We start from the raw sequence: 19,569 nt of genomic DNA on the forward strand, positions 1-19,569 counted from the left end.
TTCTTCTCAATGCAGTTGTTCGCATTTACTCTGAGCAGCTGAGGTTTACTTTTACGTTACGTACGCAGTTGTCAGGTAAGTTAAAGAGACAGGTAAAAAGAGGTTCTCATATTCAGTCTATGGGTCCTCAACAAGAATAATAAACATTTATAGGCCATTTTTACTCCACTGTTAGTTTAAGGCAGTGATTGATTCGCCTTACTTGGTTTTACTTTATATTTTAACTCCATTACATTTCAGTGGGAAGTACTGCATTACATTTATCTGACATGCAAAACATATGATAAACCTATAAAATATGATGCACTAATACCGATAGATTCAGTGGTGGAAAGTAACTACATCTATTCTGTACTATACTGTACATTTTAAGCTACATTTCAAAGGGAAATATTGAATTTATGAGTCCGTTACTCCTCTAGTGTGTATCCTCTTCTTCATCTGACAGTTTTACTCACTTGCTACTTTTCAGATAACAAATGTACACAGAAGACCTAAAATAAACATTTGTTAAGGGTTAAACATAAATAAATAGTAACATATTTAAAGTGTGGTAGTTAAAATTAGCTCCACCTTGACCAGCTACAACATCCATAATAGGCTAATATAGTAATGATACTTGGATAATATAGTATATGATTCAGTAGCATTACAATTGCAGGGGCCATTCTGCTGTTTAATCAGTATACTTTTAATACTTTAAGTACTTGGTGAAAACTCTCATCTCATAGACAAGTGGGTTGCAAGTGGACACTACTTAATTTTTAGATCTCTCAAGCCAGAAAAGTTGGGAAGCAGTGGTAGTATAAAGAATAGCTTCTCTGCCAAGGAGAAGCAGTTGTTTCCCTCCAGAAATTTCTAACAAAGGAAAAAAAAAAACCTGTAATTATTTCATAAAGCAAGCTACAAAAAAGTGGATGATGTGATGGCATATGGGTGGTCACCTCATCCTCCTCCTCCCTGGTTACTTCCAGAGCCACATGTAGTCTAAGAATCCAAGTATCCAATCCATTCATCCATTTATCTGACAGTGTCAACTTTTACTGCAGTTACAATCCTATTTTTATGACGGACATTTTGACTTGACATAACAGGAGCTTCAACTAATAAGATTAATGACCTTGTTTGTTTTGAAGTCTCCCAGTAAGCAGTGCCAGTGAGTGAGTTTACAATATGGAATATGGAAGGCAGCTAAAAAATCTGCCCTCCGTTGAGGTGACCAAGGATCTGACAGGCCACAGTTTCCTGGATCACATAGCAGGTCAAGCAGAGGTATTTGTGGTTTCTGTCGTTCAGCAGACCCAGGTTCACTAATGCATGAGCTGCTGACATGGAACTGAACTCATTATCATTTAGACATTATTATATTATATTATATTATATTATTCTATTATATATATTTTTATCTTAAAATGAAAATTGGTATTATCGCCAGTTATTGATAAGATGCAATTTCTGTTTGGTTTATGTTTTAGAATTTATTGAATATATTTTTGTGCCTCTATAATAAAATTTACCATTCAATTTTTCATAACTGTTTGGAAAGTGATTTAATTCACAGTTAATATATATATATCTTATAACATGTTCTAAGGCTGGTTCATTACTGAGAAGGTTTGATAATAATTTTGTTTAATTTGTTAATATAAAGGAGTGTGATTTCCGGTCGACCTCTTCACGGGAGAAAGACGTTGAGGGGAGATAGCATGGTGGCTAACAAACTTGAGCACGAGTGAGAGACGCCGCGGACTATTAAGTGTTTACCGGGTAGTTTTGTTCAGCTGAACTGTGGGATGTTTGCTAGTTAACTCGCTCCTCTGTGAGTGTGAGAGTTTGTGACTGTTAGCGGACAACGATGTATGTTTTTTTTTTCCCCTACTGTGGAGCTAGCTAGCTTGATTAGCTTAGCTGCCGCCATTGCGGGAGCGACAACCGCCTTCTTCACCTGGAGGATTTGCTCGACGCTGAGGACGGACTGCTGTCAGAAAGATTCCCGTTGTGTGGTTCCGGCTGCTTGTCGCCTCTGCGGACCGAGATGAGTGTGACCACAGGTGTTTTTGTCTCCAGATGTGGTAGGATTCACTCTCACTCCATGCAACTGTTTGTTTTTTCCATGAGCTCCACCATTAAGCGCGCTAACGAACCTTGTTTAAAGAACAAACCAAACTAAAAAGTGCACTGAGGTTTAAACTAACTGAAAAAAAAGAGTAAACTTTCTTTGTTTCATTTATGTTTTTCATATTGGGGGTATGTCTGGCGTGAGATTCCTGCATTCAGTCAATACAATGTTCAAACTGAGGAAATGTGTTTGTGTGTTTTCACTGTATTTGCTGAATAATTGATAAGATAATTCACACATTTCTGTAGTAACATCACATTGGGTTATTAAAGCTAGTATTGTTCCCTTAGCCTCTCAGTAGTTATTATAGAGAATCATACTTTCCCCTAGAGGTGTACATTATTCAATGAGACGTCACTTTAACAATTTTACTAAGTTTGAAGGGGTTTAATACTTAAGTTAATCATGTTCTGAATAAAGTGTTCACACATTACGAGCTGGTGGTGAAAGGGTTGTATTATATTATATTATAACTCAAATAGAAACAGGACGGCCTGTGATGATGTCTTTTCTTGTGTTTGTCCTATAACATAAAGTAAATCAGTGGTTGTTGTGGCCAAAATAGATCTTATGAATGCAGGTTAACCATAGGAATAAACATGGGAGGCCAGTTCCTGTGAATACAACTTGACTAACATAGAGTGACAGTGCGGATGTTAGGTGAATCAGAAAGTAAGAAAGGCATGCAGCATTTGTGGACTGCATGATCATACAGGCTGAAGGTGGAAGATGTGAGAGTGTAGATGAATATATGGCAGAGTTTATGTTTCTTGGAGACAAACATGTGGCCTGCATCTTGAAGAGATGTGTTTTCCCTGATGCCACTATGTGTATGATGTGTCACCCAGAAAGAACTGGTTTTACTTCCTGCATTCAAAGTTGTGGTTGTTGTCAGTACCATAGTATAGATAGAAGTAGTACTATACCTTAGTGTACAAATTTCCCTTTGTTTTTCCCCTGAAGAAGCTACAAGCGTGTTGCATTTTGAAACTGAAATATCCTTGATGTCTTCTGCACCATTTTGTACACATTTCCCCAAAATTCAGCCTGACATGTTTGGTATTTTTGCAAACTTTTGGATGTCCACTAGAATTTGAAATCAAATCTCTGTGGTTTTGAGCAGATTTGGCAGCGCAGCTTGAGTTATGTCTGGGCTGCTGCTTTTTCAGAGGTTGCAAAATAATTGTGTGTCATCAGAAATAATTTACGTGAACTTGGATAGTCCTAAGCTAAAGTCTCTGTATCAGTGAAGACAGTATATAAGGAGATTGTTGCACTCTGCAAAACATTACCAAGTATTCGTCACTAGATGTCCTCATAAAGTCACTGAATATCCTTGGCTTCAAACAGCTGTGTGGATTAGTTCAGTCCACAGGATGGCAAGTGTGAAACAGCATTAGGTTATCTATGCCTGAAGGCCTCCTGCTCTTTCTTCTTCACACCAGGGAATGCAGGAAAAGAGCTGAACTTCATTTTTGTGGATGTATGTGTGCAAGAGAAATAGGGTGAGTGTGGTCACTGTGCAGCTGATTGTTGACTGTCAGCTCGGGGTAGTTTTCTTTCACGGACTGTCAGCGGCACATCTGTCCTCCTCCTCCTCCATCATGCTGAGTCTGATTCAGCACTTCAACACCTACACAGAGAACCAAGAATAGACTCAGGACTCTTACTGAGACTGGAGAGATGAGGAAAACAACTGCTGCCTGAGACCACCCTGTCCCATCTCATTTGGTCCTATCATCTGTTGGATATATACTGGGTAGAGTTTGAATTGGGGGAGGTGGGGCCTCCTTGCCTATGGCTGATATGTCAGTTATTATCGTGAGAGTCTCATCGCACATATAGGCCTGAGTGTTGTCGATGTACCGATAAGGATCCCCCCTCTCAACACATTGTTATAATTGCCACACTCTTGTTTCAAAAGCCTAAGTCCTCATGTGATGTGATCACACACAATATGCCTCCCAGGTGTCAGGTGCACTGCACTCTTGTTCCACCTCCACACACACACACACACACACACACACACACACACACACACACACACACACACACACACACACACATGCACACCTGAGGCATATGGCTGATAAAAGTGTAAGCAACACACACTCATGCAAAAAGATGTTTACATACTGTACACAGAGTCTTTTTTTAATCTGGTTGCAGCTTTCACTGTCATGCACACACACACACACACCTGCAGCTGAAGCGTTATAGGTCACCTTTACTACAATAGATCTCATGGCTTATACTTTGCTGGCCTCAATATTTAATGTTAGCCTTCCATTACCTCCGCTGCCCAGAGCTTCCACTCTCCAGCTCTCTCCAAAGCGTCAAATCTCTCCACAGCGCACCCCCCACCCCCATCCGCCGCGCAGCTCAGCGCGCCCCCCTCATTTGGTTTCTGTTTCGGAAAGCGAGACATGGCAAACATGTAGTGGAGCAACTGACCGTGATCATCGCGAGCAGCGCAGCATGAGAGGACGTTGTGAGCGTTTATGATGTGCGAATAGCTGTGTTCTGATGGAAGAGGCTCGATAAATCAATGACATCTGAAACAGCATGAAAGCATCTGGCTGTCAAGTTCCAGACAGTGGATGCGCGCTGGATCCACTGACACATTACGCGCAAGAGGTTGCCACGGACAAGCGTTAGGTTTGACCTCTGTGGAAATCATTTCTGGGAGACATAATTTGGGGAGAATGTATCAATGAAGAATGTGACTGCGTCTGACTCTCTCCAAACGGGGTGGATGAAGCCCTCGGCGGTGTCATGCGTCTTGCCCCGCAGCCAAGCGCGCAACCCTTGCGGCTCATAGTTCTGCTCCTCCTCTCCACGGGGGTGATCACATCCCCGGTGCTCTCCTCTGGCTGCCCGGACAGGTGTGTGTGTGATGACCAGCTGGTGGTCCAGTGCGCTGGGCAGCATCTGACCACCTTCCCGGTCAACTTGCCGCTGGCCACGCGGCAGCTCATCATCTCCAACAACCGCATCGTGGAGCTGCCGCCGCTCGCGCTCAACTACCTCTCCGATCTGGTGTACCTGGACTGCAGCAACAACTCCCTGACGGAGATATCAGAGTCCACGTTTGGGAATCTACGCAAGCTCGCCTACCTGGACCTCTCCTTCAACACCTTGATCCGAATCGAGGACAGGACGTTCGGCCCCTTGACGAGTCTGGTGATGCTGAGGATGACAGACAACCCGGGGCTCTCGGAGATTCATCCGGACGCCTTTGCGGAAAACGCGGCCCTTCAGGTTCTGGATGTGAGCCGGAACAACCTGACTGTCCTCAACATCACCTCTCTGATCGCGCTGCCCGCCCTGCGCTCGGTGGGGCTCAGCGGGAACCCGTGGAGCTGCGAGTGCGACAACGAAGACCTGTGTCTGTGGGTCCACCTGGAGGGTTTCAAGTTCCAAGGTACTATCAATTATCTATTCGATTTTATTCTATTGTCATGTAAAGTGGTATCACATAAGGACTGCTGTGCTCCATATTATTAGATAACCTGGTTATATAAACTATTGGCCTTTTGTGGCTGCAACCAATAACAGGCCTGTATCCCATGTCAAGATGAAAATGTATTTATCTCCTTTAGTGCAGCTGTAAGTGTTTTATATTAAGTGGGAACAAATTCGAAATTGTGATGAAAGAGAAAGCAGACAACTTGAATAGCAGATTAAGATATTTCTTACCCCTTATTAAGAGTTATTAAGTTGTAATTAATGGTGTTATAAATTGTTCATAAATCATTTACTTAGCTAATGCTTTATCAGTTATAATGACAGTGTTTGAGTTTTTCGAGGGTGTGAGAAATTTTTATAGCTGGGTTAACATGCTTCTGGACTTCGGGGGAAAAATTAGCCACTGCTTTGATTTTTAAAATGTGACTTAGCACATCTACATCAAGAAGAAAACACAGCAAAACTGAAATAATTAAGGTCTCAAGTCTCAAAAGTGCATTTGGCCACAGGGGCCCTCTTCAAGGCAGGGCCTCAAGATTACCTGAAGGCCCTTATCATGCCAGCTGATGATGTGTGTTAGTGCTCTATATTGCTGAACACATTTTCAATGAAAAGCATTAACCAGTTAATACACTCAGGGCCCCGTGGAGTCGTGGGGCCCCAGTGCAGTTGCGAATTCGCCTGGTTGGTAACACAGCCATGCTGATGTTTATTGGCAAGGGTGATTTTTCCCAACCTAAAATTGTGGTTATTAATGGTTTACAACTGATATGTAAAGCTTTGTAAAATAATATATTTACCATTTATAAAGCCTATGTTAATCCTTAATAAAGGGTGCCTTACTAAAAGATGGTAGCAATTAAACATTTAGAGAAAAACAAAAAGTTAGAAAATAACCTACTGTAAAAAAAGAAAAAATGGAACTAATGTGATTCCTAAGAAAACAGCTCCAAAGATATTCTTTGGAGCCCTCTAAAGGAAGGAGTGACTCCATGCCAGCCCTGTGTGGAGGCAAATGTCACGTCAACATGTCACATGAAAACTCCCCATCTCGTCTGCACCTCTGAGCTCACACAACAGATAATCTCATACCATCAACACCCACAACTGTGTTATTCTCAGTTGTAAAATACAGTGTATCATATACTACATATGTTATTGTTTGTCTAATATACAGATATGTAACCACAGCTCAGCTATATGCAGTTTAGTGAGGTCCACAAAGTTCACCCCTTTCTCAGCTTTCAGTGGGATGAGGCGCAGGTGATGGCAGTGGAGCGTGACAGCATTCGGACTATCAAATAACAAAGAGGGTGAAAGAAGATCGGAGGCAGGGAGCCATTTGATTTCTCTTCTAGCAACTGTGTTCAGTAACTCAGCCCCTGCTTTCTGCAGTTTGTGAGGAAAACAAGAGCCTTTTATCGAGAAATGACAAATCAATTTCTTTTCTATTTAGCGACTGGGATGCTGTGCTGCAGGTGTGATGAATGGATCACAGTTGCACCATCAGATATCGATCATCTCTTTGTTTTATTGCAGTCAAGCTGATAGATGTGTCTGATATTCCATTATCTGTCTTACATTGAGTTATTATGCTCATGCTTTGGTGTGGATGTGTCACTATGCAAAAGGGCAGCTATTTATAGTGTGTCTTACTGAGCAAGAAGCCGGTCATAATTTTAACACCATAGCAAGAATACACTTGCCACGCTTACTAAAAGGCATCCCCTGTTTCTTTCTCTCTCCCACACACACACACACACACACACACACACACACACACACACACACACACACACACACACACACACTACAGTTCACCACAGTCCCTGTGAAGCTTATAGTTCAAGTCCAAAACGAGTCCTGCAAGAGCTGTCCTATTTTCCTGCTGCTCATTGCCTTTTGTCTCGCTTAATTTAGAGTGAAGCCTCTTCCAGTGACAGCTGCCAGCATGGGAGAAGGCGGACACATACATACACACACATTTTCTACTGCTGTTATGTATACACACAGTCTGTCCATCTCGTTCCTGCAGCCAACAACACAGACAACACCTTATTCTCTCTAAAACTGAGCACCTTGTCTCTTAAACTCACACACATGCGGACACACATGCATACAAACCCACAACTACACACTCGGCACACTTTTTGTGCTTGAGGGGGGGGAAATGGAGGAATAACATTTCGGAGACGACTGTGTTTTTCGGCTGCGAGCTCTGTCTCCAAAGCCTTGTTATCTCTCGTCTGGGTCTCACCTGCTTCACGCAACACAGCTCGCATGTCTCCTTGGTTTAGGAGACGCATCAATAGCAAGCGAGAGAGAGAAAGCTTCAGGAAGGAACCAACAGATTCTCCTCCTGTCTCGCCTTTCTGGCTAGATTAACACTCTCTCAGCTGTTATATAAGGAGAGAGTCTAGAAATAGAGCAGAGTGTGGATGGGGGAAGGAGAGAGGGAAAGCCCTCTTCTTTGATGCCAGTCCCTTTAGGGGGAAGGGGCTGGATGGTGGGGGTGAAGCCAGAAGGGTTTCCTTCCTAGCTGTCAGGCACAAGAACACACATGGACACGTGCAGAAACACATTAGCAGACTCTGCAAGGGCACGGGTAGAAGATGGGAAAGTAAAGTCTTGTGGAGGGGGTTTGTGCATGCATATAAGAGAGAGTGTGCATATGTGTGTCTCTACATGGATGAACGTGTGTGTTTTTGTTATAACTAGAGCCTAACCGCATATTGTGTGAACAATGTAGAGCAGCAGCCTTTGAGAGGATCAGAGTTGGCTTTGAATTCTCTGTGGTAGATGGAGCTTAGAGAAGCAAACTGTCCTCATGTTCCTCAGCTGCAGGCTCGTTTTCAGATCTGTGAGCCACAGAAGAGCTTCTCTGAGGATAAGAACGGATATTTATGCACCGAGTGAATAATATTAGGAATATGTGAATTTCAGTCATCCTATGAAATGAACATGTAAAGTGATTTGATTGAAAGGTGCAGTATAATCTCTCCCACCCTCTGTCAAATCAGACCTCCCCAGTTTCAACATCTTAACAACACGTGCTGCCACTGAGAGTGCACAAGAAGTAGTGTGACAGCTAGCAGCAGTTGGAATAACAAAAAGTAATGGACAAAGGGTTGAAATATCACCTGAAATTATTAAAGATTTAAGGAGGGATAAGTTGACAAAAAGAAGGCTTATGGATAAATGGTTTACATGATTATCCATTTAGGCTAACCATTTGAAATAGTCAAAAAGGCCCAAAAGAAGAGTTACTCTAATAATTATCTAAAATTAATGGATAAACAGGTGAAACAGTTAGCTAAAAGTAATAGATAAAAGGTTGAAATATTAGCTAAAGATATTGGATTATCAGGTAAAATAGTTAGCTTAAAGTAATAGAAATAATACTGAAATATTAGCGATAGGTAACAGTTGAACCAGTGAAAAGCAGAAGATAAATTGAGATAATAAGAAAATAGCGAAAAACAACGATAAACAGTTGACTTGATTAGCAAAAGTGATTGGATTATCAGATGAAATAGGTAGAACTGAACCAGCGTCAGGGTTCAGTTTTAGTTTTGGCTATAGCTTCAACGCGCAGCCTTCAACTTTTTAATAATTATTCAATTTCCATATTTTAACATGTTTTGTGAAAAACTGACTTGCAAGAATTTGCTTATGTTCTTATCAGCGCACAATCTTTTCAGAATAATCTTTTGATGTAAAATAATCAATTACAATGTAGTAATTATTATATTAATATATATTGCTGATACATATGCGACTATATGTGAATTAATCAAAGAGACCATCTCATCGAAAGTCCAATAGTCTGCAGACCTGGTCTGCTGGAATACTTTGATCTTGAATGCTGCATTATTCTTGCTCTGGTTGGCTCTCGAAGTCCAAGTATAAGATATAAAAAAGGATGAAATGAAATCAGTAAAATCAATAAATAAAAAAAGTTCAAGTGCAACAACCTTGTTTGATCACACAGAAGCATTGCAACTATAAAGAGTAATTGCTATAGATTCTTTTGAAAAGCAGAGGCTTGAGGTGATAAGTACAACTATATAATAGTGTAGAGTATATAATATTTACATATTTTGTTGGCCTGGTTGTTTTATGGTTTAGGTGTAAGCTGTACATCATTTCAACCTGTTATCACGCCATAAATGATTAACCATCAACAAATATCACAACATTTTTTTGTTACTTATCCACTTTAAAGTAATTTCAAAGGAAAAGTTAAACTGACTTGTTGGGGTGCATCTGACAAAAAAAAGTTAGGGAACCACGTATTTAAAGACAACAGTGGTTTAATGAGTGTTTGTGTCTTTACTGCGTAATACTGCAAGTAATAAATTATTGCGTGATGATCCACATTTTCCTGAAATACCTTGCAGGGTGCTGAGAGTCGAAGCAGCACACGTGTCCCTGCAGATTCTACATATTTTTCATGTATTCATTAGAGTTGCATGTGTGGTCAAACCACATTTTCACTATATATTTCAATATGCCAGTAAAATGAGAGTATGTATTTTAAAGCTGTCGGTGTAGAAACAAGGTTACAGAAAACTGTTTCCTGTGCAGAAACTTCCAAGTCTTTTGATCTCTCGCAGTGGGAATTCCCCCCCAGCACAAAAGCTTTGAAAAAAACATAAGCCAATTAAGAACAGTGGCCGTATGGAGATGGCAACATTCTGTTGTGTTGCACCCAGTTTTTGCTCTCGGTAACAAAAGACTCGGGCTTCAGGATTATTTTCAGAAAAATGCTTCTCTTGTCAGCCGCTGCAGAGCTCAACATCCATCATGCGGTGTGTTTAATATTGACTGATAGGCCTTTGAAATTCCATCCATCTACTGTAGTTCTGTGAAAGAGATGGGACTCAACATTTTTATTAGGATTTGTGGATTTCTTCAAGGTCTTAGTCGTAGTCATACCCGGTGCCTGATGATGAGGAACCTTATTATCTGAGGTTTCAGGCAGACACAAAGGCCCAAGACACTCTCTAATCCTGTGGGGGAGAAGGGAGTTTGAATAATTTATCCATGAATTTTTTGTAATTTAATGCTGCATCAACTCAAGACTGTAGTACACGGAAAGCTCCTAAAGCCTCCTAAAGTTTTCTGATAAGAAGACAACATTGATATGCTAGTGCAGTTTTCTGGATTTGAGTCTTTTAGGAGCGTGAACCTGAATGGATTGTGGATATCTTCAGCTCAGATTGCTGCCATGTGCCGTTTACAAATATTATGTAAAATGATAGGTAGTAATATGCTTGAATTATTTAACAGGCTGCTCTGGTGAATTTCAATTGTATATTTGCCTTGCTGAGTTACTTGTGCGTTTTGTTGTAGCTCTCCTAACATCAAAGGATCCTTGAAATCATATGTTAATACGATTACAGTCTACACCTGCTCCAAAGGTGCCTTGAGATAACTGTTGTGATTTGGAGCTTTATAAATAAAATGTTAAGGCTGTGATGTAAGTAAAGTTTAATTATTTTATTCAAAAGATATTTGCAAAGGAGATCAGCAGTCAAATATATATATTTTCTAAATCAGCTTCCTACTTGTGTGACGGGTCCTACATGAACACATTATTTTCTTCCAAAGTTGAACCAGCTTAAGTTTTTTCACACAAGAGATTTCTTTATCTGTGTTTTTGTTCCTGGTTTTCTCACTGGTTTGAGGTGGGCAGTTGGAACATGGTGATGTCACATGCTTTTGTGCACCAATCAGAGCTCGACAGCATTTGACTCGTAAGGTGTTGTCAGCTGTTGGGTTATGTTGTCAGTGTCAAATAAAGACCTGAACTGTGTCCCAATTCAGGGCCCGCACCCTTTGGAGGCATGTTTTTCTGGGCAACGAAGACTCCCAACAGATTGATCCTTCGTGGCCTTACCTATCCCAAGATTCATTGTGTGCCGGGTAATGAAAATAATATGGTAGTGAACAATCCTGACAGAGGCCCAGAGACACTGTAAATGTCAGTATTGGGTTTCAGTTGAACAGCTAACGGCTAAGTACAATTGTTAAAAAGCCAAGGGCCTTAAAAGGTTGCTAGGCAATAGGAGCACTGCAATGTGACGAAACGGTAAAGGTACAGCTGGTGATGCAAAGCGGAAATCCTATGTAGGCCAGGCCTTCTTATTTTGGTTTTGATTTCGCGGTCTGTGATGGCCATGAAGGCCACGTAGACCATGTCGTCTGAAGGATGCGGCCCCTGAATGGAAACACAGCTCTGATGAAGCAGATCAGCTCAGTGTTTGGGTTTTTTTTTTCTTCATAAATAATAACCAAGGAGGTTTTTTCACCAAAATTTAACATCAATTGTTGCTCATTTAGACATAAATATTAATGTAGATCATCAAATATTTAATTTAAAACCAACTTTTCAAGGGTGTTAAAATTACTTGCTGTTGTCAAGGAACAATTATGTATATTAAAAATGTCCTAAATTGGTGTTATTAAGAAATGCAAACCCTGCACATTCAGTCAAGAACATGATGACTCATGATGCTACCCCAGGACAGCTGACCTGTTTACTGTGTGTTGTCTGTTTCAACACCATCAGCCTGGAGTTTATTTAAAAAAAAAAAAAAAAAGAAAAGAAAAGGAAAACAGATTTCTGTTTTCAGTGCACTTCAGTGTGCTGCTGATGCTGATGTATTATATTCTACAGTCCTATGATTAATCCTCATCATTCTGTCTTGGTGTGTTTCTGTGTGACAGATGAGGGCCAGACAGTGTGTGGCTCACCTGCTGACATACAGGGCCGTCGACTGGGTGAGGTGGGCATCCAGCTACGGACGTTATGTCACCAGACACTGGGCTCCTGGGACTATCTTTTCTTTGTCGTCATCGGCTTTGTCATCTTTGCTGCTGGCACCGTGTCGGCCTGGGTGATGGGCGTGATCATGGTGCTCTACGAGCGATACATCAAGAAGAAAGACGAACAGCTCGACGTGGACGACGCGGAAGAAACCAGTGAGGCGGGTCGTCCCTCACGGGCCAGGAATGACCATGGTAACGGGAACATAAAAACCTCACATAATGTTTAAAAGATTTATTCTCACCCCGCCCGCTACGGATTCCCACAGTGCCTCCTGTCAACTTCCAGGACTGTCTGTGAAGTCTAGTGAAACTCCAGTCAAACTTATTCTGCTTAACTCTGAAACAGAAACGAGAGGATTCATCAGATAAGGGGAATGTCATTCTACTCTTTTGTAGTGGGCTTTTCCGTAAATGTAACACACACTCTGGCTGCCATAATGGAGGTCTGTGTAAGTTTTCACTGAGTAATGGTCCGAAAAAACAACCTATATCAGTAAAGGTGGGTATCTTGGAAGCAGCTAGCTCGCCATGTGAAATAACATACTGGTTTATAATAAGATATTCTGAACACACGCTGACTTTGGTTTATGGTGGTCTTATTTCCCGCCTCAAAGAAATATTTTGACATTTAGGAAAATATGCTTTCTTGCCAGGAGTAAAATGAGAAGATCAATACAACTCTGTCTGTGCACTAAATCTGAAGCAACAACCGTAACCTAGCTTAACTTAACGTCTGGCAGAAACAGCTAGCCTGGCTCTGTCTAAAGGTAACAAAACCAGCTGTTTCCCGAATTTTCTGCTTGTATGCGAAATGAAGCTAAGCTAACTGGCTGCTGTGGCTGTAGCTTTATATTTAACAGACAACTCTTGGCAAGAAAGCACATACGAATATTTCCCGAAAATGTCTAACCTTTTCTTTGACCACCATTTGGGTCAAGCTAAGACCAGCTAAAGAAAAGCAGTGCGCATCAAAGACCAGCTCAGACCACCAACCTACATAAGATGGTGATGGTTGCCCATGGGAAACAGGGAAAAAAATGCTTTCCGTCACTTTGTAAATCATTTTTAATTGTTGACGGACGTAATTTGACCATTAGCTATTATATCCAGTAGAAACCATAATTACTTTTTGTAACCTAAAGGTCTTTTCCTGAAAGTAGAGGTAGAAATATTATTGGACTTGTTGTCCAGTAACCCAGGGGATGTTTTCTCAATGAACTAACATAAGTTGGGCTATTGAATAAGCATGCTATATTATACAAGTTTGTATAATACTCTTGTGTTTATAATATTACAAATTGGATAGATACACTTGCCACTAATTAATCTGACAATCTCTTTCTAGATCCCACTAATATAGCATTGTTTACACGCAAAACATTCACCATTGGACCTCCATGATGGCATCAAGCATTGTTGGAGAATTGTGACTTAGCCTCACAGCATCTTTGTAAAATTGAAAGTGGTGTGGTCATCCTATTCATTAGTATGAAAGGAGAGGATTAAATGCATTTTGTACAATCCATTCATGTCCGTGTAGATGAGCAAAGGGTTAGAGTGTATGGCTGTATGTGTGACTGAGCTTTTGCTGGTGTGAATGTGTCATTTTGTGCTCCAGTGATGTTTGGTTTTGTACTAACAATTCACCCCTCCCCTCAATTATTAGCCCAGAAACTGCAGTCAAGGTATTTGTAGTGAGGATCTACAGTATTTGTGAAGATGAGAGCCAACATGTACCATCTGCTGAGGTCTGTTTTGGCAGCAGGCCCTGCTGGATGGCAAGTAAACAGGAGAGTGTGATAATTGATTTAGGCTTCATTGTCCCTGTGTTGGGAAACTGGCTTGAGTGCAGTGACTTGTCTGTTTCTGCATGCACTGTTGATGCACCAAAAAGCCTTATGAGGTGTGTATAAGCTGTGAGAGCAGTTCATTTCAATAAAGAAGGAAATGGAATTTACTGCAATATACACAGGATGTATAAAAGATAAATATATAATTTCAGTCATTTTGAGAGAAATATGAAAATATCTTGATTTATGTTTATTCTTGAATTGATTAATTTAGCCCATGATAACAGATTTTCAGCAATAAGACAGCTAATGCTGTCAGGAAGGAATTCATTTCAGTCCACAATTATAAACATCACTTAACTGTGTAATCAGCACCTGCTTTGCTTGAGGTTTTACCTACAGTTTGTGATATGAGATCACAAACTTAGCATATTTCTGCTTATAGTTATCTATATATATATATCTATATCTATATCTATATATATATATCTGGGTGTACCACTCCACTGACCATGACATTGACTGTTATGAACTTGAGAAGGAAAGAAACAAAACTCTTGTTGGACAAGAGGAATCAAGAGGTGGCTACACCAAACCGAGTGTGTGTGAGTGAGAGAGAGAGAGTGTGAGTGTTTCAGAATTATTCTTTTTTTTTTTTTTTTAAAAAGCAAAATTGAACTTTTGAGGGACCTGAGAAAGAGCATTCTCTCAATAATGTTTGCGCCAGCTGTTTCCCTCATTTTATGTTGTGCAGATTTTACTTTATACAAGTTTTACTCGGAAACTGTTGGATTGAAAAGTTTGGATGTATGCTCGTCTGAGTTGGAGCTGCTGTAATAATAGTTATATCTTGAAACTCGTGCAGAAGACATTTTGACATGTTGCAGTAAGAAACACACAGGTGTAAATAATAAAGGTAACTGTCTGAATTTCATTCAGCTGCTTCAGTTTCTGAGGCGTGCTGTGCATGCTGGCTCACTGTCGTGGCTTATTGGCCATCACTAATGCTATTTGTAACCTGTGCCTTTCCAACTGTGACAAGTCAAAATGGCTTTTGTTAAAAACACCTATTATGTTGTTGTTAACTGACTTTTATCCATTAAATTGTTGGACTGCATACCAGGCTGGGAGAAGTGAGGCTGTAATGGTGCTACCAAATGCAACTGTGAGGAACTGGATTATCAGCATGAAGTAATAGTTGTTTGGCACTTGTAAGATGAAAAGGTGGTGAAGAGTCAACACAGTCTGTTCTCTTTCTGTGATGTGATCTGCAATACTAGTGAGAAACCTTTCTTCACACATTTACTGGCACTCATGTGCATATTATTGAGTTGCTGGTTCAACAAATGAACCAACAGAATAATAATAAAATGGTATAACGCATAAACCTGTGACTATTATAGGCCTTTTTCACTGCAGACATTTTGACTATAATAACTTGGAAAGCAAAGGTGTAATCAACACTTGCACCGATGATTTCAGGTTGTACTTTCAGGGCCTTGGTGTCATACATACTGGCTCAACAACATGGTTTACTCAGACACTTAATGGACACTTAATTCATGTTATTAATTGCACTTGTGCTTTTCCTGCTATGATAAGTCAAAGTGTTGTTTTGTTGCACTTAGTAAAATGTGGTGTAAGAAAACAAAGAAAGTCTTTGGTATAAGTGTAATATTTCTTCATTACACCACATATATAGAAGACACTTAGGAATGAATCTTGTGTGTGTTTGCTTGCACTCATCATGTAAGAAAGTGATCCTGATTCATAACAGTATGCATAACTATGCATGTACCAATGTACCGACCTACACATACTTACTGGCATAGCATACGTAACTGGATGCCAAAAGTGTCCGTCCATCTCCTGTACAATCACCCATCTAATGTACCTGTAAGTTGCCTACTGTAACAGTATGCTGAGATGCCTCTGAACATTTCAACCATTGGTTGCTGGTTGCTCTTATGGCTTTGAGTGTAATATTTGCATGGGTTCCTACAGTATATACAAAATGCAATGCATCATATGCATGTCTATTGAGGTCTGTGTAAACTCTCATCTATATCTACATACACTGCATTCATATACCAGATCTGAACTGTGAGGGTGTATTACATTCAACTAAGCACACTGATCAGGCCATGTGTTGCCACAGGCAAGGGTGAGGGTGCTGCCTGGAAATAGGATGGCTGGCTGCTCTAATTCATGCCAGCACAGTGACACAGATGGAATGACAAGGGATACCCACAATAAAAATTGCTGTTCGTGTGCACCTCACACGAGGTGAACACCTGGCTCTGAAAACTCTGTATTGACATTTTTGCTCCATGGAGCTTCTGTATAACAGCTGAAGTTGCTGTTAACAGCATATACTACCATTAAGTGGTATACTAAGTGGAAGAGCTGAATTTCAACATTCTGCACTTTTTACACCCCCACACTCCAAAATCACCCCATATTGAGGCACATGTATGCATGTGCTCAGACACGCAGACAAAAGCATCAGTTCTGCATCCATAGCCGACTCCAACTCACATCACCTCTCAGTACACTGCACTGTGTAAAAGCTTAGAAGAAGTGCTCTACGCTCACAAAACGCTACATTACAGACAATTACCAGAACAGCATCAAAAGAACAAAATATGAAATTTAAAAGAGTTAGACAAAGATGTGGAGAGTGATGACATTCTGACGTGTGTACGTTAAAGAAGAAGCCACAGCTAGCAGCTGATTAGCCCAGATTAGCATAACGACTGCAAACGGGAAAACAGCTGACCTGGCTCTGTCCAAAGGTAGAAAAAAATCCACCTGACGCTCAGTAATTAACACATATTCTTATCAAATTTGTTTAATCTATACTAAAACAAAGTCTAAAACTGTGGTTGTCCTGGGAGTTACTTTGTGTTGGATTACTCCATGGCCTGGAGCTACAGAGTAAACTGCTGAGTGTTTTTTTATTTAGTGCATGAGTGACTGAAGGAGTGGTTTCTGACACAATGTAGGATTTTGTTTAGCAAGGTTAAGAGGTGCTGTTTGGCAGATTCTTTTTATCCTTTCGACAGAGCTTTATGCTAAGCTCAGCTAACCTGCTGCTGGCTGGAGGTCACATCAAACTCTCAGCAAAAAAGGTGAATAGCCGCATTACCCAGGATGTTGAACTCTTGCTTTAAGATAATATATAGAGGTACTAATGGAGATACTGTTTACTTCTCTCTATCCCATCATTCACCAGCCGGGCTGATGCAGTGGTCAGGATGTGCTTCAGGACAGAGATGCACTCAGCTGGCTATAGTCACATCAATAGCACAGCTGTGACTGCGAGCCAGTTGAGTGAATAGACGAGGAAATTCACATAGCTCTGGGATACAGAAGCTCCTGCAGCCCTGTTTCCTGCCCGTGGTTGTTTAACTCATATTTTTGCACCATTGTGTGCATCCACTGAGCTGAAGGCAAACTGGCCACTATAAAACGCCTGCAGATGGGAGATGTGACATTAAGTAAGAGCGGCTCTAACCGACCGTAATAGCCCTCTGACACATCTACTTACAAACAAGCTCACTCTCTCTCTCTCTCACACACACACACACACACACACACACACACAAACACAAAATGGGAAGAAAATCCTTTAGTCATGGAGCAGTGGAATGACTTGACACCAAAGTTAGAAATGAGGGATATTTTTCCAGTGACTGGTGCTTGGAAACTGGGTGTCTGTTTCAGTAATTTCATGAAAATTTCATCATTAATCACTGCCACATATGGATGACGGCACTAAATTACTGACAGCAGCATCCAAACCACCCAAACTGCTGCGCCAAGCTGGAACATGTCATGCTCTGGAGCTAGAACGTAAAGCAACTGCTGCAACTTATATTAAGTTAAATATATTTCTAATGCTTACAATTGTAAACTTACAGCCAGTGTGTACAATGAGTGCTCCTGTTTTGTACTCTCATTTGCTTTAATGGTTCGTCACTTCATATTTTGACCACAGTGAAAGCACGGAAACGAGGGACAGGAACGAGCATGATGCCTGGTTTTCATTACAGGCCAAATATGACTTCTCTCCGAGCTTTCACCAGTTTCATTTCCCCCATTTTCTCCATCATTATCACACTGTATTATCAGCAGAAATTATTTGTCAGCGGGGATTTATTTCAAATGAATTAAATGATTGTGTTCGATCCTATGTTGCATATTGTACGTTTTCTGGTGGACTTGATATTGACAAGCTCTACTTAGCCTTCCTCTGGGAAAGTGGCTATTGATTGATGGTGAAGAGTGAGCCCCTGCCTCCCCTTGGCAGACAGTAGGATGGTCCTACTGCTGTTACATATCTGCACATAGGCTCAGGGGCCTGCCAACTCTGTATCCTTCCCCAGCAATAAAAGGTCATTTGAGAGGAGATGGTGTGTCCTTTTGTGCGTCACAGTTCTGCCTGGAGAAGTGTTTTTTTTTTTTTTTTTTTTTTTTTGCTTTGTCTTGTTGTTTGACCTCTCTTCCTCCTCTTTGAATGTACTTTTCCCCTCTTTTGGTCTCTGGGTATTTAGAAGGTTAGCGGGTGTCTAATTAGCATCCAAGTCAAAAACCCATCGACCTCACAGTCTACACTGAGGCCCTGTTAGCTTGCAGACTTAGCTGCCCAAATACACATATGCACTGTAGAAACTGCCTCACACAAGCAAACAGGATCACACACACACACAGATGCATCCTCACAGCTGGAGATGTGTTGCATTTTACATTAGTGTATTCTGGGTGCGCAGACTGGTTCACAGTGGTGTTAATCCATTAGAGCTGCCTGCACAAGTGAGATAACGACATGCTTACTCACACTAAGCTCCAACTCAAAAGCAGCACAATGAAATTTCAAACTAAGACAGGGAACCTGCAAATTGGTCTGTGGTATTTTTGCACAAACAATTGTGTAGCATTAAAGGGTTTTTAATATCCTTTCACTCACTCTATTCCTCTCATCTTCAGCATTTCTCCCCTTATCCCTCCCTTGCTTTATTTATCTCGTCTAAAGATATTTTTGGCCATAAGTCAAATTTTTTTGCACCTGTCAGTTTCACTTTAGGCATTTCTATTTCTGTCTTTTTTTCCAGTCCCAATCTTTCTGTTCTTCTCTTGTGTTACGTGTTTTACATTTTTTGTGAAATTATATACTATTTGTTTTCTTGCCTAAAGTTAGATTGATTCCTCTCCCATGTCTGTACGGAAAACATGCCGCTTCAGCTAGCAGCCAGTTAGCTTATATAAAAACTGGAAATACCTAACCTTGCTCTGTCCAGCACATCTAAAGCTCACTCATTTACACATTATATGTTGATTTAATGCATTCAAAAGCCA

At 40.7% G+C, this 19,569-nt stretch overlaps 1 protein-coding gene across 1 annotated transcript; it reads left to right on the forward strand.

Moving 5' to 3' along the window:
* Nucleotides 1-36: 36 nt before the first annotated feature.
* Nucleotides 37-18,619, forward strand: LOC130178389 (leucine-rich repeat-containing protein 52-like). Its single transcript, XM_056390540.1, has 2 exons — nt 37-5,543; nt 12,320-18,619. Exons 1-2 carry the CDS (start codon nt 4,895-4,897, stop codon nt 12,646-12,648), a joined length of 978 nt encoding a protein of 325 aa, XP_056246515.1. The 5' UTR covers nt 37-4,894; the 3' UTR covers nt 12,649-18,619.
* The last annotated feature ends 950 nt before the right edge of the window (nt 18,620-19,569 follow it).

The sequence above is a fragment of the Seriola aureovittata genome, chromosome 12, assembly GCF_021018895.1.
Source record: "Seriola aureovittata isolate HTS-2021-v1 ecotype China chromosome 12, ASM2101889v1, whole genome shotgun sequence".
In the NCBI taxonomy this organism is placed as follows: domain Eukaryota; kingdom Metazoa; phylum Chordata; class Actinopteri; order Carangiformes; family Carangidae; genus Seriola; species Seriola aureovittata.